Here is a 24,582-nt window from a genome sequence, read left to right as displayed (position 1 = left end):
GATGTGACACACAAATTCGATTTGTTCAATGCCATCGAAGTGGGGTCGGCCTGGGCTGCTCTGGTCCTATTTAGGTGGCAAAAAGACAAAGGCAAGATCACCGTCCTCGCCCAACCTTCGGTCACACTTGGAGGTGCTCCAAGCTTTCTGCATTTGTCCGTTTCCCTTTCTACACTCCAAATAATATCCATCTCAAAGCTATCTTGCGTTCTGTTTTCGGTATTGTAGGGGTAATTTATATCCTCTACCGCAGGAAATGTCTGACGCCTCGACAACCTTTGCAAGCCTGATGGCTATTACCAAACGACGCGGTCTTGTTGGGGTGGTAATCTGCTTTGGCTTGTTGATGTTGCTTTTCCAGCGAGCGGACTCTGTCCCTACAGTCACTAGGTACGCTTTGGGTAGGAGCCACCACGAAGACGTCTACAATACCACGTTAGGATTCCAGAAAGTCTTCACAATCAGCCTGCAAGAGCGCACAGACAAGAAAGACCTGAGCACCCTGGCTGCATCATTTGCAGGCTTCCAGGTTGAATACCTGCCAGGAGTGCGCCCAGATGACATAGCAGATCAAGCAATTCCATCGGTAGGTCACAATTAGCTTCCAAATCCAGTCGTGCAGACTCATTGCTAACCGTTCCCATATAGAACTGGGACACTGGACAGCGCAACCCAGGAGCGCTTGGCTGTTGGAGGGCTCATATGAATGTCCTCCAAAAGATCATTTCTGAGGGTATCCAGTCTGCATTGATCACCGAGGACGATGCGGACTGGTCTCCATTCCTGAAGGATCAATTATTCGAGATTGCCACTGGATCAAGGGCACTTCAGAATTCGCCGGACTCCACGCCTTCGCCTTACGGTCATAATTGGGACTTTCTATGGCTAGGACATAACCGTGTTGGCCCCACGGATTCCAAGCAAGAATTCTGGGTCATTGAAAATGACTTCACAGTACCTCCTCCATCTCACCGTAATTCAAGGTGGCGGCAAACGCATGTACCGGACGAAGTTACCCACAACGACACTCGTCTATTCTTTCGGGCGTATGCTGGCATGTGCTTATACGGTTATGCAGTTACTTACGAAGGTGCAAGGAAGATGCTATCTTCTATGTCAGTGCAGCCTCGTAATCAGCCCGTTGATCAAAGTGTTTCAGACATGTGTCGCGGCAAGATGGCAAAAGGTTTCGATTGCTACGCGGTGTGGCCGCCCTTGATGTCAACACACCGTGCAGCTGGATACACGTCACAGGATTCCGACATTAATCCCCACGAAAAGGGAGACTGGCATGATGAATATACATTTGATATCCCCTTTAGCACCATGATCAATATTCCGCGATTGGTGGATGGAGCGTCATCTATTGTATCACAGTGGAACGATACAGAAATTCAAGAAGTCCCTTGGGATCCATCAGCCAGACGTTCTCCAACTGGTTATCTGAAGCAATTTCACCTTGGATCCCTGCCGGCTACAGCAAAGCTCAATGGAGAAAAGATCGTAGCACCCTAATGAGACCTCTGTGTCCGATCTACCTGACTACTAGATTCACCCATAGCTTGCCACATCCGAACATCAATGTACCTTTAGCTTAATTTAATAAGTTGCCGTACGGGATTATTAAGATTGCCGTGGATAGTCTAGTAGTAGGTGAAGCTCCTATGTTACCCAAGGAAGATATCATGACTGAGACGTCAACGTCAGATGGCCATGGCTGGAGAGTTATGAGCTGGTCTACCGGCAAATGGAACAGAATGCCTCGTATTTGATCCAGATTAAAGCTAGAAAGAAGATTTCATGATCGCATTTGTCTTAGATAGATAGAAGAGTTCTTACAGCCACATCTCAATGCACATAGTTAAACATCATGAACTAGCCCCGGCTCCAGTAGCCCTCCATTTTCCACTTGACCCGGAGGAGCATTTCCTTAAGTCGGTGGTCTGTCATACTATTCCTCCACCATTTCTCATGAACAGCGGCAATGCCATGTTCGTAGTCGCTATATACCGGATGATTCATGACCCAATGGTGTTGTAGCTGTGAATAAGGCATGTTCCCATCCACTCGGTGAATATACTCGAGCAGGTTATTCTCAGGTGCCAGCATTGGGGTTCGGCCTTCAATTGCACCCACACGTAAGTAATGGGCCAAGGTATCCTCCGAAGGATGAAGGACGAGAAATCCGGCATTCAGAGCCGTTGATCGCGGTGCAGGCCAGGGATGGTTGTCGCTGCCAAGAGGGGCGGAGTCTGCAGCTAGTAGGTATTGCTTTGGTTGTGGTCCTTCGTCCTCTTTTGTCTGCTCCTTCATCCCAAGGTTCGTTTGAATGTTAGTCTCTGGATCATCGAAGATACCGTCCAGACGTTTGAACACGACGATATCGAGATCTAGAAGGAGTATCTTGTCGAATTGTGTCAACTTGAACACATTGAGCTTATCCATGACATGCTTCCAGCGGGCGCGAGCTGGCTTAACAGTATCTAACTCGATTGGTGGGAACTCGGCAATCCATGCACCTTCTGACTCTAGACGCTTTCGCTTTGCCTGAGATACAGCTGGAGAGACGAGTACAATGAACGGAATCGACGCGTTTGTTCGTGTTTCCGGGTCATGTAGGAATTGGTAAATAAGCATGCGGACGGATGTCATGTATACGTTGTCCTCAGTATCTTCTTCCCCGGCGTCTTCTTTCTCGCTCGGAGCTAGATAGACGACGTAGGCATACTTTGATACCGGATGTTCCAGGGTCCCTCCAGGAACCACCCGTAGATCATGGTGTACTGGTGCATGATTTGCTGCGCACGAGGACTGCCAATTTATGTGGGATTCAAGGACTTTGTTGTACGCGCGAGAAGGGAACGGCGATCTTGCCAGCATGGCGCATATTGTTATTGCGAGAATCGCGGCGATAATGAATTCGCGAGACAACGGAACGAACCGACGTATGATCATGGCCACAGGATTATTGAATGGTCCGATAGAAGTAGAAGAAGTAAATGGCACTTCCTAAGGTACAGAAAGAAATGTGGACGCAGAAGGTCATGTACTGGACATGGTCTAGCTATAGGGCGAGGTAAGTGCCGGGGTAAGAATTCTGCCCCTAGTTATCTCACGACACTAAAATCTAGTATTCAAGTTGTTCACGGCACTATTATCGGAGACCCAGATTTCAAAATGTAATATTCAATTGTACATGCATGTGCTAGTCCCAGTCAACGAGGATCCCGTCAGATCCAGGTTGACACCAACGCATTTTGACCTCTCATAATTACATTACCGTCTAACATCAATACAATACAGTGTGGATCCACTGTCTCGTAGACTGTAATTCACTTTGCTTGGGACCCTGGTTCATGCGGCAGATCCACTGCAAGGGTAGTTTTAGGCCACTTTGACAGGGGTGCTGGATTTGGCACTGTTTGCGCTAGCCATGCCCAGAAGAGTCTAGCCGGAGGGGCGCAAGGTGTCGGATCTGGGAGCAAGCCAACATGTCAGGCCTTGTCGATAAGGCCCACAAACCCATGTCGCCCTAAGTTCGGACTATTTAAAAGATGCAGATGTCATTCTCTGATGTGCAATCATGGACGCGCGAGCGGTTCTCAGCATGAGAGCTGGTGACTTATAGAAACAAAGAAGGCCACCGTCAGCTCTAATCGCCAACGCCTCATTTTCTTAGACCCACGGAGGAACTTTGTTGCTTAGCAAGGTTGATCGAGGCAAATCTCAACCAAAACAAAGACAAAACCCCGCATTACTCTATGATCGCATGCTTCTGAGTGAAAATCCACGATTGTCGAGACTCACCTGGCTAACCCGAGCCCTATAACTTACCGAACGATATGGTATTTATTGCTGTGGGTCAAAATGTCCCAGATATCGATACAGCATAACACTTCTCTATCTAGCTTTCCTAGACCGGTTCAGACCACTCCAAGCACCATACCATGCATTCACAATCGTACAAGGTTTAACAAGAACAGCAAGACTGTACGAGCGCCACTACACCATCAATCGAAATAATTCCCTAATGGGATTTAATATCTAGTATTCTTTTGTGTCTTCCAATCTAGGGTTCATTTGGAGATGTTGTGGAATTGGAAACAGCGATTGTCTTGAGGTAGCCTTTTGAACTTGCTCTCAAAGACGAATTCCAAAGGATCTCCGGACGTGAGTGATCTGGCCACTGTGCGTTGACTGTAGCCATTCCTTTAACGAGCCTCGGAATGTTGAGAACCGTGCTATACACGATGTCCCACGTATAAGCCTTGTGCCATTTATCTCCTTTCTCATTCAAGTCCGAATCGCGGAACTGTGGGCCGGCCGCGCGATGGCTGGCAAGTAAGGGTGGATAGGGTGCATAGCATCTGAGTGGGTTACCAAGCTTGCCTCGACACATCTCACTTAGGCTGGCATCAACCGGGGAGTCAATCGACGTTAGCGAGACGGAAGCGAGAATTTTGCGGGCTGTTTCGTAAGTCACAGCGTAACTATATAAGCACATACCTCCTCCAGCCGCGTTGAGAATAACACGAGTGCCATCTCTACGAACCTCGTCAGGGAAATGTCGGTTTGTCCACCCGGCCCATCGATGTTTAACCGGTGGTGAAGTACTGTCATCGTCGATAACCCAGAATTCTTGATCATCGTCAGTGGAGCCAACTCGGCAGTGGCCAAGCCATAAGAAATCCCACTCGCTGCCATAGGCAGAGGAGGAAGGCGAGTTGGGTGGTAGGTGTTGAAGTGCTCGTGTGCCGGTGGCAAACTCCAGTAGCTGGTCTTTCAGGCTGACATCCCAGTCGGCATCATCTTCCATTATCAAGGCTGTTTGTATCCGGTGGCGTACGATGCTATCCATCGTCAGTTTTCGAGCCCAAGTTCGTTGTCACTTGTAATGAAGATGATACTCACTGCTCTAACGCGTTCATATGAGCTCTCCAACAACCAAGTGCACCTTTGGCCTGTCGATTGAAATCCCAAGTCTTTAAGACGCATTTAGCTCACAGAAACGTGTCTCGGTGTTTGAGGAAGGATGACTTACGGGAGGGGCTGCCTTGGGAGAGACTTGTTCGAAGGATACTGCAGGAAGCCATTCGATGTCAATATCTGTAAATGATGATGCAAGAGTTTTTGCATCTCGCTTGTCGGTCCGTTCGGCAAACCCAATAGCGAAAACCTTTTGAAACTGTTATAATCTTGTTAGCTTCGAAGACTGCTTTGCCTTGAGAAGAAGAGTAAATTACCCCGAGTGTGCTGTTGTAGATATCGTGAAGACTGTCACTAGGCATACTTTGGGCCGACATCTCGGTGCTTCTGCGGATGATAGAGCCACTGAGCATCCGAGAGAAAAGGTGTAAAGAGACGAGACATCCGAGACCAAAAACCATAAGTTTCCAAGGACTCTTGAACACTTGACGCAGTGTTGGCGTTGATGCTTTATTCACAACTTGGGGCTTGTCTTGCCATTTTGGAAGAATCTCTGCCATCGTTCAAGTGGCGCGGGACAGTGATGTGGTCTCGATTGAAGGTAGATGAATTCTGCGTTTCTTATCCCTTCGCAGTAGTCGTAGATGGATGCCTTGGTCGTCCTTCAACAGAGGAGATAGAGAGTGATGAACTCTCTTGGTCAGTGGCGAGTCACTCTTCTCATGGTATGGCAGCCACTGCTTGATCCTGCAGATGTCGCACTTGAGATTTCTGGCTGGTCTAAACTGGAAAGACTGATATCAAAAGACCATAGTTAGGCAGAGCTAAATAGTATGTGGGTAACGATTTGTCCCTCGCTATAGGCCTGGATTGTACCATCTCTCTATTTAGAACCAGCCAAGACAGGACCATCCTGTGGTGTGTGGGTGTACACCGAATAGCATGGAAGATCCCACAAAACGTCAGCGGGTATATCATTCTGGTGGCGTTCTGGCGTTCCAGGCGACAGCCACCAAAGCATACGCTAGTACTTGCCGTGACGCTCATATACCAATTGAGACTAGCATACTCCACCCTAGTGCCTAGAAACATTGTGTAACGCATCGCGGTCAGTTTATCCCTGTCGTCATTACAAATGGGCTTACGTGCATGTGGTCAGGTTCGGTCCTTTCTAGCGGGTCGACCTACCTAGTCACTACTGAAGTAGGCATGTGGTCTCTTGCTACCTTTGCCTGTGAGCCTGGAAACATCGTAATGACACCGAGGCAAAAAGCATCAAGCAAGTAGTACAAACCCGCTATTATTCAACGACAGAGCCTAGGGCTGACCAAAAATCTTATTTTTTGGCCCGTATCGCGACCACAATCGTAGTAGAACGTATCACGCGCGATTGATCATCTAAGCAGCCGTGGAAACGAATAGCGTTGATTCAATATCTTATCCATTTGCGAAATGGTACAATTTCACAAGTAATGATATCCAGATACCTCTCTGAAAGCAGTCACTCGCTCGTATTCCTTATCTGCCTCGGTCTCCCAAAACTTTTGGATTTCTTGGAGATAGGTTGTTTGAGATAGCTGGAGTTCCCATTGAGGGAGATGTTGTTCCGCCACGGCAACCCAGGGCTCCATACGTGCCATGCGTAACTGCTTGTGGCCGGCATGATGTACCAATATATCTCCTTCTTTAATCGAATTTGGCCTGAATTTCCGCTGTGGAAGAAGAGGATCTGAGTAGTCAGCCCTCCCTCGGTATCCAGCATATGCATTGAACCAACGTTGCGGCATGTGCATGGTGCCATTCCGAAACTGAGTCTGTACTCTGAATTTAGTCACCACGTGTCAAACTGAAGACGGCCAACTTACGCTTTGTAGCCAATATTCAAGGGCCGACTGGTCGCCGATCTTCAGCTTGATGTCTGGTAGATAGGTCTTAATGGATAGAGTCGCCGACAAAAGCCAAACAGAGTATTCGTGGACCCTAATGCCAAAACAGCCATTATTCAAACCACGATGATCTTGGCTGATCAATACATGGATATGAGACCACTTGTCATTAGGTGGCAAGAATATCTCCAGCGGTATATTGGGATTCATGAGGACAATATCTGAGTCGAACCAACTATCATCTCCATTATTAGAAAGTCTTGTGGAGACCTGCTGGGACTGGAGGGCAGCTCACAATAACCACTCGAGCCGGCTTTCCAACGGCTTCTCTAGCTCGTCAATCAGTATCTTTAAGATGTATGCTGTCTTTGACCAATAGTCCGGTAATGTCTGCGAGCGAAGCAGGAATATAGGATATCCAAATTTTTCGTTGTGAGGGTGATGCGTGGAAAGAGCTCGCTCGTAAACTGGGTTCACTGGGCCGTATTGCATGAAGACCTTCCCGACTTTTGAACTAGCCGTCGATGGTGCACTGGTAAGTGTAGTATTTGTGTCGCATGCTGCGTTAGAGATTGCGTGCCAGGAATCTCTATACGTATAACCATGATATGTTCGTAGAATAAGGTCGAGGCCGAAGAGAACTAAAGCAGTAACCACCACTCCTTTAACAAAGACTTTGAAATCTTGGAACATTTTGTCTTGTGTTTTGGAACATCAAATTCGAGCATTCACAGGTATGGATGAGGCTCGCAGAAATGAATACAATGAATTATGATAGAGCTCGTGAGACCTTTATTGGAGTTCAGTTGCAGCTATCACGTTGTCCCAGAAGGGTGGCTGTCAGAAACTAAAAGCATCCACTTTATTCACAACATAGAGCGGCAAAATCAAAGTAACCTACTGCGTAAAGGTTGAGAGAATTAAACTTCTGTGGTCGAAAGCCCAGGCCTCCAGAAGCGCCGCCTCGGCCCCACTTCTCATGGGCATTTTTTAGGGTGCCCAGTGTCCCAGAACCTGTCCTTTTGGTCTAAATACCTGCTCATCTTAGCAAGGTGAGGCAGAGAGATACCTAGCGGCCACTCGGCATATCCGACTCATATCCGCCAGCCTCGCTGTGGTGAATGCTAACCGCGTGGTTGAATGCATCTTACACAAAGCAAGGACGCAGTCGTAGCACACGACACTGCACCATTCGGTGACACCATGACCTCTGCACCCTGTTGGAAAAGAAATGCAGGTGCAAAGTGTCGCCGGCTGACCCAGGTTGCCTTTGTAGCGCTTACTCTGTGCGTACTGTTCATTCAGAAGCCATGTCTACTTCCTCTGCCCGGATACCAGCAGCTTATGGGCGAACCACGGACTTGGGACGCAGCGGCCGGTGGGGATGCAAGTATTGAATCCTCAGTTGTTCCCGTCACCTCAGCCTATAAGCCACTGGAAGTCGATATACTGGCTGATTTCCCTAAGAAAATCGTTCAGACAACGACTACGGCAGGCAAGCGTGATTTCGAGCAGATGTGGAAGTCGTGGAGAGATCTGAATCCGGACTACACTTATTGGATCATGAAGGGTGAGTCCCGAAGTTTCCGTGACATATTAGGTTCTCGACTCATGCATCTAGATGATGTGCTTGACGATTTTGTTGATCAGCATTTCTCGGTGCGACCAGCAATCAAAAGATTTTGGAAGCAATTGAATACGCCTGTCTTACGGACAGACTTTCTTCGATATCTGGTCATGTTCGCCCGCGGTGGGGTCTATAGTGACATCGATACCTCAGTTGTTAAACCAATCCATGACTGGATTCCGAGGAGGTTTTTGGACGATGCAGAGAAACCCGTGAATGTGGTAGTTGGGATTGAGCGCGATCAGACCAAAGAAGGAGCATTGCGCCCTATTGGCTTCGTGCAGTGGACCTTGATGACGAAGCCAGGACATGAACTATTTGAAAAAGCCATCTATCGCGTTATGAGTAATATCGAGTTTCTGGCGGGAGTTCAGCGGGTACCGGTAGATCGTGTGGTCATACCAAAAGCAGACGCAGTCGAAGCAACTGGGCCAGGAATGTTCACAGACGTGGTTATCGAAGTCCTTCGTGAACAGGGGATCGGCGTGGACTGGTTGCTGTTCAGTAACCTAACAGAACCTATCCTGTTGGGAGACATTTTGTTCCTCCCTATTAATGCCTTCTGTGGGAGACATTGCAGGAGTGATTCTCCGGAATATGGCGATATATATGTGCAGCATCATCACCAAAACGGTTGGTTCTCAAGTCAGCCCATGGAATATAGTGAACAGGAGACGACCTGACATTATGTACAAAAATTTTGATTCTTCTCGTGGATAAAGTGGCGTTTCGCATGGGCTCCAACCCTCTTCCACAGGTACCTAGTAAGTGACAGCACTTGATTCTATAGAACACACCCAGTATATCACCCGACAAACATTACATTATGGTATAACAGAGTAAGAAGCCACGGCATAGAACCCGACTCCAGGAAGTCCATATCGTCCATCGGGAGATAAATTATACTTGACGTGATCTATCTGTTTTTTTTAGATTACCCTTCTACTCACCATCGATGCTGAACACATAGATCTTACTCAAGTTCTCTTGACCACGCGTGGTCCTCGGTATCCAATGTAGCTATATGATAGCTATTGAACGGCCATTCTTTATCCTCTGTAAACTGTGGAATGCAACCACCATTTAGGGACGTCATCTTCGAAGCCATGAGTAGGCAGCCGCTCCAGTTAGTGCTAGAAAGACTCCAGCAAAGTCCATCAACGAGGGGTTATGGTTTGCGGTATACCAGCCGAGAACAATGATAATGACATTCTTTGCGTTGGAGACAACATTGAAGGTGACGGCGCTGGTGCGGCCTATGATCAAGAATTGGCTGAGATTCAAACCGGCGGCGAGGATTCCGGACATGAAGAATGTTGCCAAAATTTCTGGTTGGATTTGACGAAAGTCGGGTATCGTGTCTGTGAAGGGGAGCAACAGACAAAGAAGAAGCACTGCGACTGGTGCTTGGTTCAAGAGAAGTTGAGGTGCACTGACGTTCAGTTCTTCGACCTTCTTGCCAATCCAAATCTGGTAAAATGCCGTGGTAACGAAGGCGGCCACAGCAACCAGTGCCCCAATGGGATTTGAGCCAATTAATGCCATATTTGGGAGGGCAACACCCACACAGGACACAAGTACAGCTGATAACGATTGAAAAGAGGTGTGTTTCTTGAATAGAACAAAGTTGATCAGTACAACCATCGGAGCAGTCATGATTTTGGCGAGCTGGTAAAATGACACATCATTTAATGCCAAGGACAGATTTCCAAGTACCAGAAAGCCGACAAAGAGAATAGAGATTGAAAGGACCTCTTTCACTGGAAGTTTGATGGGCTTGAAGACATTGAATGGCCTCATTGAGGCCATGATCAATACCAGCGTAGTAGCTGCAAAGTGCCACGCTGCGGTGCCGACCTGGAAATGTCGAAGCTGGGGGTCGCTGAAGATTCTATTTACACGAGATCAGCTAGGCCATATAGCACATAATAGTCAGATTTCGATGCTCACACTTTGTTCGCGAAAACAATCGAGACCGTGGCACCTGTATTGAGAGCGACGCAAAAGAAGTTTGTCCAGTCTTCTACAGATGCTTTGAAACGCCAGGCAGCTATTGGTGTTGTCCTAGCCCAACAGGAGAGTTCTGCATCTTGAGACTTCTCTTGGATAATAACCTGTTTCTCTAAATCTGGCATGTGAGCTCTACCATCATCCCCTAAGCAGCGTCAGTCTTGTACTATAGACTATGAAAGTAGCAGGTTTGATTACCTGATCTTAGAAGATCCTGGTGAAGGAGTTTGCTTTCTTTGGACATTGCTTGGTGAAAGTGTAGTACTAGGTACTTATTAAAGCAGGTGGTTATATGGATGTTGAATCTTCAACTGTGATGAGGAATCTGAGGCCTAAGCTGGAGCAAGCCTGAGTGGACGAGTAGAGCCCGGCGAGAGCTCTAGATGAGTAAAGACAAATCTGGGGGCCAGTAGCAGTACAGCTTTGTCTCAGAACCCGGGTTACCAAAACCTGGTTCTCTTGCTGAATTGAAAGAGAAATGGCCTTATGGTCTTTAGTGCTGTGTATCACTCAAGTCAAAGAAAATCTTGCTGTACTTCAGGCATGCAATACTTTGTTGAGGTATCAGCCAGCCACTACCTCATGCTCGCGTGCTTGCAAAGATGCAGGTCTCAGGTAGTTTGCCTTTCATCCCGAACCAGATCATCTACATTTCCAGAACAGGTGTGACCGACAGCAAAGTTGTGCGTGAAGAGGAAAAGCTTCACATGTCAAGGAAAGTCTGATAACCAACTACAAAGAGTTCTGGAACGATGAAGACTGGGCACAAGTGGTTATGAGAACCCCAGCCGTGTGCAGAGGGCCAACATCCCTACTTGCATGACGCCCGGAACTATCTGCGGGTCTCTGAGCCCTTAGGGTGAAGTTTCTTTACCCGAGCAAAGACCAATATATGACCAAGCCCCTGGCGGGTCCCGAAGCCCTCGGCATTCCCTGGGGACCACGCGGAGAAGTGGAGCAGCGGCAAATGCTGGTACTTAAGTGGGGGCTTGAGCAGAGCGGCCCTTTGAGAAAGCCTAAAATCACATGCTCTTTGTCACTTCAATCTTTTTTTTGGAAGCGTTCTGATGAGAAACTTCTAATGAATTGGGGAGATGCTAGGTCTATTGCCGCGTCGTGATTAGCCCGTCCAAACTACTTACGTTCAAGCCGTTTTCTGAGGAGGTTTTCGGAAGCTCAAGGACGATGAGCAGTCCAATATGGGCTACAATATTGCCTTATCACACACTCGGAACACCCCCGAAAACTTCCTGTCCATCTGCATCTCTCCCAAGTCTCTGTCGAGATGGGTTACCCATATTAATGAGCTATAAACTCGCCTTCTAAGGTACCCATCTTCGAATAACTCAGATTTCATCATCCTCTTGTTCAGGGTCAGTTTCCACATCTCTGCGATGCATGTCCGGATCAGGATCCCAAGAGGGGTTGGCACTAGTGGTGGTGGTTGTCTTGGTGGTTATTTCCACTGTTGTAGTAGTGGCAGTTCCTGTTGTCATCTTTGTGGTGGATGTTGTTGCTGTTGTCATTGTCGTTGGAGGTTTCGTGGTCTTTGTGTATGACGTCTTAGTTGATTGCGGAAGCTTGGTTGTCGTTGGCTTAGTTGTCTTTGTTGATGTTGGTCCTTTTGTCGTCCAAGGTGGCGTAGGCTTCTTCGTTGGCTTATGCGTTGGTGGTGGTAGAGGTTTAGTACCTAAAGATTTAGTGGTGATCATGTTGAGACATAGAGTCCTCACTTACCAGGGTTTGGGCGCATGTCGATTGGATGGCATTGGAAAGGTGTTCTTCGTCCCCTTTGTACGAATATCGATCCATCATCGCCAACACAGCAGACACCTTCCCCTTTTCCATAAGTAAACCCGGGCCCACGGATGCTAAGGAAGTCCCCCCAGCGACTATACCAAATGCCATTCCTCTGCCTCTTAGACTCCCATTTGAATATAGCATATCCGTTGCTAAACTCAAGATGGACATAATGTCCCTTGGAAGTAATTAATTGGCCGGCAAAAATATAGAATCGTTCAGCTTCCTGGATGTTGTCCACGACATAGCCATCTCCCCCGTGAAAGGCGATCCAGCTCCCTTTGGAGCTATGATACTTCCTCCCAGACCGGTAGACCTGAACATGGAAATAGTTGCGTTTGAAATGGAGTCCTCTTGTGTCAAGTTGTGCGCCATCGACAGGTACTGCGTTATCACTGGCATCGACAGGTCGGGCAATCAGCACTAATACACAGAGAAGCAGAGCAGCTGCTCTGAAGAATGACTTATAGAAACGCATAGTCAATGACAATGAGCTCTCTCCGCTACAAGTCCCAAGATTGAAGCACGAAATTGTAAGCGAGTGACTATCCTTGAGGCAACAGAAAAGAGAGAGAGAGAGAGAGAAAGGAAGAAGGTCTTGAGAGGATAGAGATACTACATCCCGAAACACGGTCAGTTGGTCTCAGCTGCCCTTAGTCGAACTCCCAACAGAATCCTTTCGTCCCTCCCGCATCACCCGCCCTAAAATGGCCCACAAGGGCTGGGTTCAGCTCCATTACGGTCACGTCGACGGCCTCTGAGCTTTACGGAATGAGACATTTTCTTGGAGCAAACCCTTGAGGCATAGAGAAATGCATGTGAGAGTAGTCATGACCCATTCCACTTTCAGCCATATCCACCTCGAAGACAGTCTGGTGTCAGCATCATCTAGCACAATTTTGCCTTGGTCCCTGGACGTCGCTGGGCCACACGGCAAGAGCTCGCGAGCTTATGTGCCGCTTCCATGTTATAGATATGCCGAGCTGGCATGCGACCTGCCGATGAGCATCCAATCGCGGAACCGAGCTTCAGGTTCCTATTGACTCGACCATCGGTTAGAACCCACCCCTCAGGCTGGCGGCGAGCCACCTCAATGACAGAGTTGATTATCAATAGTGCGTTCCATGGTACATTAAGCCTTCGCATGGGCACTAATCCTTGTGAGGAGAGGTATTGGCCTGTGGTCTTATCCATTGCCTTTTCACTTATCGATTGTGGAAGGTCCGATGGTTAGATGTAGTCTAGGCTCAACTAACGGAGCGTCGATGCAAAACTTTGATTCGAATGGACCACATCATCGTAGTGATGTCCAATAAGGGTCGCCGTCGATGCAGCGGCGAACTACACATGGAAGGCATGCGGTACCACAAGTATTTCGAAAATGGAAAGGAGGCTTGACCAGATTTGGCAAGCAATGTCGTGGTCGACCCTTTTCGGCCTTTATGGAGCCAGGTACCGTGATTCTTGCATTAGCTTTCGAACCTAGACCTGGTGCGCGGCATGGCGAAAACCGATGGGGTAGGTTGGAGGGGCGTACCCGGAGGTTAGTTCATAGTCCATAATTCAAAGTTCAGCACGGCATGCTGGTGAAGTGCCAAGGTCAAATGACGGTTGTCTTAACACAAATCTCGATACCGTATTGTTTGATATTACCTGGTATCGTGCTGAGAGGCTTGTCGGAAGCTGCCTGGACGTTCTGGGGACTCTGTATCGGCCACTCTGGATTCCCTTTTGGCTTTACAGACCACATCAGAGCGGATCCAGATTCATTCCTCAGCACGACAGTTTTCCTTTTTGGTCATGATTGCCTAGAGGCTCTGCGAACAAAGCTTGAGAAGCCCACAGCCCTCAGCTCAGCCCCTTCACCCATGGCTGTGGTAGTGCCACCGTGCATAATACCATGAAGGACTAGCTTAGAACATATAATCGCCTCCTCTAAAATATCCGCTCTTCTGTTCAGTCATGAGAACTGTACTACACATGGTGGCCAATATCAAACACCTGTTCACCAAGAAACTTGGCGCTGGCGCAACCCAGCTTCTTTGTTGACCTCATACACCTCTCCCATATCACGCTTTCAAATTGAACAACATCCTGGCCGTGTCTATCACCTGCCTGATTGGTTCGCAACCAGTACTGCACAGTCTTCCAGAGCAAAAGGCACGCATTTCAGTAGTCTTTGTCGGCTTTATGGTGCCTCCGTCCCATGTCGCATTGAGCTGGGGCGTAGAGAACCCGTTTTGAAAGCATCTCAAAGACCCCAAAAGCATGTATCAAGCATACCAAACTTATCACGAGAAACGGCCTTTGTGGCAGAACAATAAGAGGCCCAGGTGGTGGCGAAGGCGTGTGCGGTCAGGAGGTGTATGCTTTGTTCTCGCCCTCGGAATTGTAACAGCTGTGACAGTTCTGTTGGCAATAAGAAGAAGTTCTATCCACTACCAGCATTATGATGTTTACAAAAGTAGGATTCATGGAAAGAACCCTACGGACACGGGAAATTCCCGACACCCAGCGAATGTGCCGACCCAACAACAAACTCGACAATCAGATGAGAATAGCCCCTCTGAGAAGTGGGAGGCTCAAAGGGTGCTGTCACATGGTAGTGAGCCAGCTGATAGCGACTTCATTCCTGAGGCCCAGGGTGTGGCACATGAAAATTCAGGGCTGAAAGACACCGAGCGTGCAAGTTCTTTGACCCTGAACGACAAAGTTCCGGTCGCAAAGACAGAAGATTCTGGTGTAACATTAATGGAGAAGAAAGTGGTAACAGACAACGGTCCCCAAGCAAGACTTCCGCCCGATGGAGTTGAAGGTGAAGAATTGGGAATTACAGCTGGCTCAGAAGGACGGCTGGTGGAAGACGAGTCAAACGAATCTCAGCAGCATCTCTCGTTTGAGCAAAAGGCCGAAAGACTTCCTGAATTCGTTTGGGTACCATTTACTAAAGCTGTTGAAGAGGAGGTGTTGCAAGGATGGGAGGATGATTGGGTAAGCAATGGCAGATATGATGAGAAACGATGGGGTCAGCTGCAAGAACCAAAGGTGGATTTTGTCTATCTCTGTATGATGACTTCCTTTCCGTCCCTGTTGATCCATGCTAATGACTTGTCGAAAGGGGTGAATGGATCAGAAGAGGACTTCCAGAAAACAATCAGGCCGTGGGAAGAACGTTCTGTACTAAACGACCCAGATGGCAAGTGGATTAACTCGCACGGCGTCAATCGATATCGGGATTGGGATGAGCTTCGATATTCATTTAGGAGCATCGAACGGAACGCCGGCCACTTTTTAAACAAAGTGAAAGTCCTCGTCAACTCCATATATGAGGCCGGAGTTCCAGTCCGCAAGCAAAGTCCCACTTGGCTCGCGCTTGAAGATCCAAAGGTCTCGCAGACTGTTCAAATAGTCTCTCAAGAAGAGATGTTCGAGACAGATAAAGCAGTGTGCTTACCCACTTTCAATTCTCTCACTATCGAGAATCAGATGTTCAATACGGAATCAGAAGTCGACCAGGTATGTAAAACTTGAACAAAGTGAAGCTTATATTATATGGCTAATGTCAGACCTAGTTCTTTGCCATGTCTGATGACATGTTACTCACAAGAGAACATTCGCCTGCCGACATTTATTCGCCCCTATTTGGTGCTGCAATCAGCTTCAAAACTAACGGGTATAGCACTACATCACCACCAACTGACGTTGATGCCAAGCGCTTCGGCGAAAAGGTCTGTAGCGACGATCGCCCTCCCTATTGCAGTGTTAACCTTCACTTAGCCGTACCTAATCTACACTTCATGGCTTCTAAATAGACGCTTTGGGATCCGGAAACGAAAAGGCCAGAGCCACTTTGGGCATTCTTTGTCGCGAAGTATCATGAAAGAGGCAATCGAGGCGTTTCCTCGCCCAGAGGTCCAGAGTGCCTGTAAGCGATTTCGGGGTGAACCGGGGTTCCAGCTTTACTCTTGGTATATGGCATATCACTATCAGATTGAGCGACACCGAGAAGTTCTCTTGTGGAGCTATATCATGCTACGCAGTGATATAGACCGCGACGGTATTCTATCATGGAAAGAGCGACAAAGTATAGCGCAAGACCTTGCAGCCGGTACCGAGAATGCCGGCCGCGCATCTTTCCGTCGAAAGATGTTTTATCACGTTCCTTCACTGCTCGAAAAGGCAGGCTTGAAACCGCCTCAAGTAAACACTAACTCACTCTGGACTTCACTGGATGGACCTATGGCAATACGTGACGCAGATTGCGCTGAGTTCAACATTGACGAGTGCTTAGCGCCTGGCTTCATGACAGATGACTCGGAAGCTTCAAATTTAAACCCAACGTTCAGCTCTGCAGTGATCTTCGATCGCTTAGCTCGGCAAAATCCACGCTGCGGAGACTGTTTGCTTAAAGGCCTTCTCTTTCAAACCGCCTCTGGCCTTTCACCGTTGTTGCCACATAAGGGCGGACAGCAAGCTGACCGAGACTTAGTGATTAAGGCGGTCATGCGGTATAAATATATTGTTGTTGATCCATCAGACACACTCTTCGTCATGATTACTGATGCAGATCAAATCGACAGTACTCTATATAGGCATTTTGTGAAGGAACAAAGGCCATTACCTGGTCAAATCTGTCTGAACGATGACGTGGTTACTACAGACGACCAAGAGCTAAAGGACGTTCAAAGTGCTATTAGGGAGCTCCTGCATGGTCTTTTTCCTGAGCAAGGAGTATCAGAAATTCCCATTATACCATAGAGTCTTATTAGGCCACAAGATTATGATGTCGCTTTGGAACTAAACAGTTTTCCCGCTCACCCTTAGAGTTACTCATTGGAGCCGAAGTATGTATCTTCTTCACCATAGAAGCCTGAAGGGGGGTATATAATCCTAGAAGATCGAATTCGGCGGTCCATATTACCGTACTATCCTGTCGGCGTGTGATGAAAGGTTTATAAGACACCTTGAGTAAGGACTCAATCGTGGTGAAACTTTTGGATTCATTTCATATCGCGGATTGCTTCAGCATAAAGGACATCCGATTCCCTGTCGCTGATTCGATGCGTGGGCACTGTCTGTTGAGACACGACCTCAAATATCTCTCCACTCTCTTTGGGCTCTAGTCCATTGGCAATATTTTCATTCAGAGCTGTTTCACCTTTCTTAACATTCGCGTGAGAGTTGTACTGCTCATATTCGCCTTCTGAACTTGCAGCGAAAATTTCCTGCCGCAATTCAGCTTGCGCCTGCCCAGCGATCGCGTTAGAATCGATCGCTTCTAACGTCATTCTGCGGTTGGACGCGTTTCCATGGACAAGATTGACTAATTTAGAAAGTATGTTGAGTTCTAACTTCAGCTTCACACTGTAGACGAATCCTTTGATACTCTCCTGGTAAAGTTGATAATGCTTATACTGCAAAACAACTAGAGCAACCTAGAACGGCATTAGACTTACATTGACGATAGATTGGTGAACCTACATCCATCAAAATGATTATAAGATTGATTGTCAGTAGCTGCCAGACTAGGCTGCGAGTGTTGGTTGCAGAGATGATGTTCAGGAGCTTCGTAGTTTTGAATACATAAAGTCCTGATATAATCAACTCTTGGAGTGTAATAACAGTCATCTGGATATGTTCGATGTAAAAGTATGCCTGAGAGAATGTAGACATCCCAGAGTAGGTATTTCCGAAATCCAGAACAACGACGGTAGGTAGAACAGTACAACTCGTGAGGATAATCATCCACTTAACGCCATTCAAAATCTTGAGATCGTCAATGATGAGTCCTAGTCTTGAGTATAAAACAAGAGCTTGACAAGAAATCATTAGCAACCACCCCAGATCTAGAATGGTCTTCCCGATCCAAAGGGCACCGAGGCTGAAATACCCTAGCATAATCCCATAGCGTACAAGATGACTCCAGCGTTGCAAACGCTCAAACTCTAGAAGTATAATCCACTCCATCGCTTGAATGTGCTTGCTATGAGAAGGATCATCTCTAGAGAGTTATAAAGAGCAAGTGCTGTGGAAAGAGTAACAATTACAGAATCGACGCTGTATTGATGATCGAATGATTGTTTGTGAACAGCTGTAGCATATCGCTGGGAATCTCGTTTGTAAAAGGTTGGGCAAGCCATCACTGATCGGTTCAAGTCCATTAGACTGCTATCCGAGATGTCCCGAAGAGGATTGAAATCTGCACATGATAAACTGATGAGGATTCTGATGGGTAAAGTGATAAAAAATGATTAAGCTGCTTCGTTATCAAGGACGCTTACTAAACCCCGCTCTCCCAACAACCCATCACAGCGCCAAGATAGATCATGAGGCATGTGACTGGACACCTTATTAGGATTACTCCAGCCTTAGCCCCCGCGTCCAGGTCATAAGTACTGTGCATACCAGGTCAGCTGGGTGTCCAATAATGTACTCCGTACCCTCGACCTCAATGGCCACCGACCTGTTGTGTACAGGATCGCTAGCTAACCACAGTGCCACTGTCGCCACATACTCGGGGCTTTGCAGAGGTGTACCTAGGGCCCCAAACCATCTCTGGTAGGACCTTATAGGCCTCTTATTAAACCAGTCGGATATCGATGAGTTGATTGATTATCTGTCTGTCTATCTGAGAGAGAGAACAAGGAGTGGGTGATAATCAGTGGGACCGGAGGAGAGGTCTTGGCACCCACCCACGTGACCCCACAGTCCAACATCTCTTACATGTTCATCTAGCGTGCCAATCTCTAATCACATCCGAGTCAACAGTATATCTCTACCTTGGTATCGCCGTCTTCGTCGTAGACATCCTTGAACGAATTCTAGGTCTCGCGAACTCCGGGATTGGCGAAGAACAGATCTACCTAGTCGTATTTTCCTTGGGTCAAATTGAACAAGCCCAGTAAGTCTCTCCAACCTAAAACATTTGTCTTCAGGAAGTCGACGTTTCTAGACGATACAAGAGAGGTCAATCACGAACACTCTCGCCGACAGGAGGGTGGAATCTTTTCATACGGGCCTAGCTCAGTGGCCAGCTCTACACTGACAGCTATATTGATCCCCAAAAACGACCGATGCCCCTCTCCGATACAGTAATTCCACCAGCACTTTCTCGATGCCACTGGCATGTCTTGAAGATCATTAAGCCTCGTTCTTTCTAGTATCGAGGGAAGGCGACTAGCATTACCGGTGACAATCCCCACCCTCCCACTGACATCCATGATGCCCGCTTCGTTAACAATGACTTTTGTCATATTTCTTGCGCAGCAGAGATCTCGGAAACACCTTTCTCATGTTTTTGCGTTTGAAGGCGTAGGTAAGCACTCTACTTAGATGAGGTTGGACTGCTCCTCACGCCTCTTCTGCTCTATTCTGTCTCGGTGCCATCTGCGAGGTACAGAACGGGTAGGCTGGCCACAAGTCTCAGCACCACTGAAGCAGTGAAAGTTGGATCGGAAGCTGCCAGTGCATACTACGCCGGCACTACGACGGCCTCTCTGCCTGGCGAGGTCAGTTCATCCGATGGGCATCTCAATTAACATTGTTGCTGCATTCGACTCATATCCGTCAATAAAACGGGTCTCCCTTCCCCTGCCCAAAACGGATGCCACCTCGCAAGGTCCATGCTCCAGGTTCCACGGCCAAACGACTGACAGAAGCTTGAGACCATCACTGATCAATCAGAAGTGGCATCTCTCATGCGAACGTGGAAGATTGGACTTCGGCTCGGATTACTCTCGATCGGACCAGTCCCAGCTCATGGCCATAATGCTCTACGGGCGCGCAAGGAATACCCAGACTTGCACAATATCACCCGTGAAAGTCGATGATATTGATCTGCAACGATGAAAGTTCCTCCTTTGACTTCCTGTTAAGTCTGGTTTCATCTGCAATTGAGACACCTCTTCTCTATTGAAGCAGGCTGTCAATCGGAGGCTGGTCATCATTGCCGCGTATCGTTGTGTGCGTATGAGTCAAGCCTGCCTCAGGCTTCGGCATTGTCACTCTCTAGCGTCGCGAGTAGAATTTCAGGCTTTCTCCAATAAAGCCGGTAATTTCATGCACAGGGCTGCCTTCAAAGGTTACTGCCCATAGCCGGATAACCAGTGAGCTCAGTTTGTCCAAGCTCCGCGAGTCGTCATCTCCTTGTACAGTGACCTCCTCGCCATCGATATCATTGATGATACTCTTGACCACCATCGACACGATGTTACGCTCGTGAGTTTCAATAATCTGGCCTTCCTTATGGGCTATGGCAAGAGTCTGTAGCCGTTTACTTAGTAAAAGGGCGCATTCAAGATTCGAGAGACACTGCACTATGCTCCAGGTGAGGCTTCTAGTCTTTGCCACAAACTCGACTCCGGTTCGTACCACGTTTCCAAGAGATTTTGCGGTGTACATTACTGCTTGGCAAAGCTGAGGTGTGCGCGGTAGTAGTGGTGCATTCGCGAAGTCTCGGGCAACTTTTGCAAAATTTCTTTGCTCAAGTAGACATCTCGAGCCGATATCTGTATGATGGCGAACATGAGCAATGAGAAACATTGCCATGGAATTAAATCGTATCCGCCCATCTGAACTATTATTGGTGTTCTCCCCTTGCTTGATATCACCGAGTTTATCGTGCCAGAGTCGAAGAGCAATCTGAATCTTCTCGTGGAATTCTGGTGACAAAGTAGAATTTCCTCGCAGTTCCATACAAAGTGCTGATTGTCTATCGTCTATCGAAAAAGATTTTCTGTAGGAGACCATGGATCAGGATGAAATGTCCAAAGGCAGATTTTGAGCGATTATGTCGTCTATTGGATACTTTGTCCGTTGACAACATGGTTGACAACTCCTGAAGAAATGATAAGTCACCTTGATTTGTCCTCCGAGAGTGTTGCCAGTCGTGTGCACTAGTCGCTTTCCATTCATTCTCCGGCCGTGGCAGAAACAGGTCCATCTCACTGTTCATTATCATTGGTGCAACATTGTATACAGTTGAAAGGAGATTGAGAAAGCAGTAATTTGCCCATTTGATCCTACGAGCACCTTCAAAATGCACCCACTCCGACCATAATACATCATGTGAGTCGATGTGCGTCATTCGAAGTACGTTCTGTCGGAACAACATGGCCAGGTCGGAACCCAGTGACAGTGCATCCCTGATCAGAGCTCGATCATTCCAGCTGGAGAGTACGACCAGCATGGGCGGCGCTTGCGTGGTCTCCAGAAGTTCTCTCGGAGTTAGACTGTAACTGCATTGCGCTTCCGCTGACATCAAGTCCGGAGCTGAGTCGGAGGAGCCATCACGAGTGATATATTCGGACGTGATGGCCTCTGGGCTGGATACGTTATCTTGCCATTGACAAATGTTGTGGAGAACAATGGTTTTGGCGGCCTGGTAGAGCGAGGAAACTTTTTGTTGCTGATATCGGTGACGAGCACCTATGGCTGCAATACCGAGGACTAGGCACGGGGACGCATTGGCCAGTGATAATGTTGGTGGATGAAGAAATGGGGGATTCTCATACCAGCTGACAAAGTAGCCTTCGACATACCTCGCCAGTGCTTGATGTGTTGGTAGAACGAAGTTGGTCATCATTTGATGCCTTGATATGACGATACTCTTCCTCGGAAGTATTCCACCTGGATCTGCCTTAAGATACACCTAATCGGTTAGCCAAGAAAAAGACCAAGATATGTCAACAATGTCATACTATTCGCGAGCTTTTAGGAAGGGGGTGATTTAAGAAAATCCCTCAGATATAGCGACTAGGTGAATGAATAACCCAATCATCCGGCCAATAGCCCCTGAGTGGCCGACGTTGGGTGTGTCGCCCGACACGGAAGCCACGTTGATGCTAGGGATGGCTTATCTTATCTGTGAAGTTAGTCTGCCCCACTTGTGTCTCAACTCTGCTCCGCGGAGTGTTTGCATTTCTGTTTACTACTATACTTTGGGAACTCTGAGCTGCTATAAAGAAGGGAGAACCGAATAACGAGCATGGAATGTATCACGCCAATTTTCTCAAGCACGCTTCTCTTAAGAAATAGACACATTGATCATGGCGACCGGCACAGAGAAAGTGGTACTATCGCTTGATGTAGAGTCGGGCAGCAAGAAAGGCTTGCCAGACGTCGAGTTGGCGCCAGATATCGTCCAACAATATGATCTCAAAGATGCGGATATAGGGTTGGGCGAGCAAGAAATACTTCGCAATGTGAGTGCTGTTCATGTTGAACTTCGTTCTCAAAGGCTCATTTTGTTAGGATCGACGCTTGCTTTTGAAGATCGACCTCTGGCTTCTTCCATGGCTTTGCTTTCTGTGGGTTTCATTCTCATCTGTTGGTATTGAGACCTGTTCTAATAGTGATAGATATCTTCTGTCGTTCTTGGATCGCACCAACATCGGAAATGCCAGACTAGTGGGAATCGAGAACGACTTGTCAATGTCCGGAGGAGACTTCAACATGACGTTAACCATCTTCTTCATCAGTTACGCAGTTTTCGAGCCTCTGACCAACATCATTCTTAAGCGTACGACGCCCCGATACTTCTTTACCGCCATCTTGTTCGGTTGGGGTGTCTGCATGATTTGCATGGGCTTGGTCCATAACTATGCGGGCCTTCTGGCGACACGTTTCTTCCTGGGACTTATGGAAGCAGGTCTATTTCCTGCGGTGACCTTCTATCTTTCATGCTGGTACAAGAGAAGTGAACTTGGACTTAGAATCGCTTTGTTCTTCTCAGCTGCTGCGATTGCAGGATCTTTTGGCGGTCTTCTAGCTGTCGCACTGGCCAAGATGGATGGCGTTGGTGGAAAGCCAGGCTGGGCATGGATCTTCATCATCGAAGGCCTCGTTACGGTCATTGCATCCGTTGCATGCTACTGGATGATCTTTGACTGGCCTACAGACACCAGAAGCTTTTTGACAGAAGACGACCGCCAAAGGGTTGAACGACGACTGTTAGCAGATCGCCAAGCCAGCACGACGGAAAATTTTGATCGACGATACGTCTACGCGGCACTCAAGGACTGGAAAACTTATGGTTTTGCGTGGGTGAACGCAGGATGCTTGATCCCTGTTTACGGCTTCTCTCTTTTCCTGCCAACCATTTTGCGTGGACTTGGGCACTCCGGCACCCGCGCACAATTGCTATCGGTGCCCCCATACGCTGTCGCCGCCGTTGCCACGGTGGCAGTGGGTTGGGCCGCTGACCGGTACCAGCGCCGAGGTCCTTTTAACATTGGATGTTCCTCCATTGGGATCGCAGGATTCCTCCTGCTTCTAGGGTCGGCCAACGCCCGGGTCCAGTATGCTGGCACGTTTCTGGCGGCGCTAGGTATCTATCCTGCCATTCCGAACACAATTTCCTGGATAAGCAACAATACTGACGGCGTTTATAAACGGGGCATCGTTATGGGCATCTCTATTGGATGGTCCAATCTCAATGGTATAGTCTCGACCAACGTCTATCTTTCCCGAGAGTCCCCACGGTTCTGGACAGGGCATAGTGTGCTACTAGGATATCTAGTGTTCGGAGCTTTCACCGGCAGTATAGTAATGCATATGCTTCTGAAAGCAGAGAACAAAAAGAAAATGGGAGGTAAGCGGGATCATTTAGTGGAAGATAAAACAGTGGAAGAGATAAGGGTTATCGGGGATAAGAGACCAGATTTTCTTTATATTGTTTAGAGGTACTAAGTCATTGCCCCTCAGTATGAGAGTGTGTAGCTAAGAGCAGTTATATCAATAGAAGTAAGTCAGTATATAGCTATACCTGTTGGATAATACAGATACCATAAATATGACTAGTAGCGCCAAGCTACTAGAGATTTCTCTTTCAGCTGGCCTATCAAAGTTCAACAAGCCACCTCTCAATCTGACAGTTATGAATCATACGATCGGACACTGTAACCCCGAGTTCCTCCTTAGGGTTAGACCTCATACTTTACTGTATAATATTTGAAACTGTACAGGGTTCTAGAGCGCGTCTAACCATAGCTAAAATGATACTTAATACTAGTATGGAGTGTCTCAAGTTGTGCCGAGGGACACTGCAGGGGCAGCTGGGCCCAGTGCTGGTTTTATCAGTGAGAGAGAATATATGGTGTCGCAATACGAGGATTCTGCAGCCTAGCAATTGTGAGCTTACATATAAAAAGTGATCAAGAATTTGTATGACCAAGAGAAGGTCTACTTAGTTCTTGTAAAGTCCGAAGTTAGGTAACATTCACGGCGGGTGAACTTAGGGTTAGGGTTAGGGTTAGGGTTAGGGTTAGGGTTAGGGTTAGGGTTAGGGTTAGGGTTAGGGTTAGGGTTAGGGTTAGGGTTAGGGTTAGGGTTAGG

At 47.7% G+C, this 24,582-nt stretch overlaps 10 protein-coding genes across 10 annotated transcripts; 4 read left to right on the top strand and 6 right to left on the bottom strand.

Moving 5' to 3' along the window:
• Window positions 1-118: 118 nt before the first annotated feature.
• Window positions 119-1,624, top strand: PV10_07945 (uncharacterized protein). The gene is made up of 2 exons (XM_016372906.1): window positions 119-586; window positions 649-1,624. Exons 1-2 carry the CDS (start codon window positions 257-259, stop codon window positions 1,513-1,515), a joined length of 1,197 nt encoding a protein of 398 aa, XP_016219817.1. The 5' UTR covers window positions 119-256; the 3' UTR covers window positions 1,516-1,624.
• A 116-nt stretch (window positions 1,625-1,740) lies between these two features.
• On the bottom strand, window positions 1,741-3,055 carry PV10_07944 (uncharacterized protein). The gene has a single exon (XM_016372905.1). The coding sequence runs from the start codon at window positions 2,953-2,955 to the stop codon at window positions 1,876-1,878; it is 1,080 nt and encodes a 359-aa protein (XP_016219816.1). The 5' UTR covers window positions 2,956-3,055; the 3' UTR covers window positions 1,741-1,875.
• An 840-nt stretch (window positions 3,056-3,895) lies between these two features.
• On the bottom strand, window positions 3,896-5,750 carry PV10_07943 (uncharacterized protein). The gene is made up of 4 exons (XM_016372904.1): window positions 5,244-5,750; window positions 5,042-5,185; window positions 4,912-4,982; window positions 3,896-4,850 (listed from the first exon to the last, which is right to left on the bottom strand). Exons 1-4 carry the CDS (start codon window positions 5,484-5,486, stop codon window positions 4,070-4,072), a joined length of 1,239 nt encoding a protein of 412 aa, XP_016219815.1. The 5' UTR covers window positions 5,487-5,750; the 3' UTR covers window positions 3,896-4,069.
• Window positions 5,751-6,347: 597 nt separating this feature from the next.
• On the bottom strand, window positions 6,348-7,618 carry PV10_07942 (uncharacterized protein). The gene is made up of 3 exons (XM_016372903.1): window positions 7,108-7,618; window positions 6,792-7,047; window positions 6,348-6,740 (listed from the first exon to the last, which is right to left on the bottom strand). The coding sequence occupies exons 1-3, from the start codon at window positions 7,503-7,505 to the stop codon at window positions 6,390-6,392; spliced, it is 1,005 nt and encodes a 334-aa protein (XP_016219814.1). The 5' UTR covers window positions 7,506-7,618; the 3' UTR covers window positions 6,348-6,389.
• Window positions 7,619-7,857: 239 nt separating this feature from the next.
• PV10_07941 (uncharacterized protein) lies at window positions 7,858-9,152 on the top strand. The gene is made up of 2 exons (XM_016372902.1): window positions 7,858-8,382; window positions 8,434-9,152. Exons 1-2 carry the CDS (start codon window positions 7,953-7,955, stop codon window positions 9,120-9,122), a joined length of 1,119 nt encoding a protein of 372 aa, XP_016219813.1. The 5' UTR covers window positions 7,858-7,952; the 3' UTR covers window positions 9,123-9,152.
• PV10_07940 (uncharacterized protein) lies at window positions 9,147-10,951 on the bottom strand. The gene is made up of 3 exons (XM_016372901.1): window positions 10,648-10,951; window positions 10,390-10,594; window positions 9,147-10,330 (listed from the first exon to the last, which is right to left on the bottom strand). The coding sequence occupies exons 1-3, from the start codon at window positions 10,691-10,693 to the stop codon at window positions 9,532-9,534; spliced, it is 1,050 nt and encodes a 349-aa protein (XP_016219812.1). The 5' UTR covers window positions 10,694-10,951; the 3' UTR covers window positions 9,147-9,531.
• Window positions 10,952-11,511: 560 nt separating this feature from the next.
• PV10_07939 (uncharacterized protein) lies at window positions 11,512-12,897 on the bottom strand. The gene is made up of 2 exons (XM_016372900.1): window positions 12,187-12,897; window positions 11,512-12,139 (listed from the first exon to the last, which is right to left on the bottom strand). The coding sequence occupies exons 1-2, from the start codon at window positions 12,725-12,727 to the stop codon at window positions 11,796-11,798; spliced, it is 885 nt and encodes a 294-aa protein (XP_016219811.1). The 5' UTR covers window positions 12,728-12,897; the 3' UTR covers window positions 11,512-11,795.
• Window positions 12,898-14,193: 1,296 nt separating this feature from the next.
• On the top strand, window positions 14,194-17,053 carry PV10_07938 (uncharacterized protein). Its single transcript, XM_016372899.1, has 4 exons — window positions 14,194-15,313; window positions 15,368-15,765; window positions 15,822-15,977; window positions 16,027-17,053. The coding sequence occupies exons 1-4, from the start codon at window positions 14,518-14,520 to the stop codon at window positions 17,005-17,007; spliced, it is 2,331 nt and encodes a 776-aa protein (XP_016219810.1). The 5' UTR covers window positions 14,194-14,517; the 3' UTR covers window positions 17,008-17,053.
• A 3,203-nt stretch (window positions 17,054-20,256) lies between these two features.
• On the bottom strand, window positions 20,257-21,829 carry PV10_07937 (uncharacterized protein; the record flags this gene model as incomplete). The annotated part of the gene is made up of 2 exons (XM_016372898.1): window positions 20,257-20,909; window positions 21,196-21,829. 2 exons carry the CDS (start codon window positions 21,827-21,829, stop codon window positions 20,257-20,259), a joined length of 1,287 nt encoding a protein of 428 aa, XP_016219809.1.
• A 466-nt stretch (window positions 21,830-22,295) lies between these two features.
• On the top strand, window positions 22,296-23,928 carry PV10_07936 (uncharacterized protein; the record flags this gene model as incomplete). Its single annotated transcript, XM_016372897.1, has 3 exons — window positions 22,296-22,451; window positions 22,501-22,556; window positions 22,608-23,928. The coding sequence occupies 3 exons, from the start codon at window positions 22,296-22,298 to the stop codon at window positions 23,926-23,928; spliced, it is 1,533 nt and encodes a 510-aa protein (XP_016219808.1).
• Between the last annotated feature and the right edge of the window lie 654 nt (window positions 23,929-24,582).

This window comes from Exophiala mesophila, assembly GCF_000836275.1.
Source record: "Exophiala mesophila strain CBS 40295 unplaced genomic scaffold supercont1.6, whole genome shotgun sequence".
NCBI lineage: Eukaryota > Fungi > Ascomycota > Eurotiomycetes > Chaetothyriales > Herpotrichiellaceae > Exophiala > Exophiala mesophila.
Note: the sequence above shows the minus strand (reverse complement) of the source record. Positions and strands in the feature narration are given on the sequence as shown.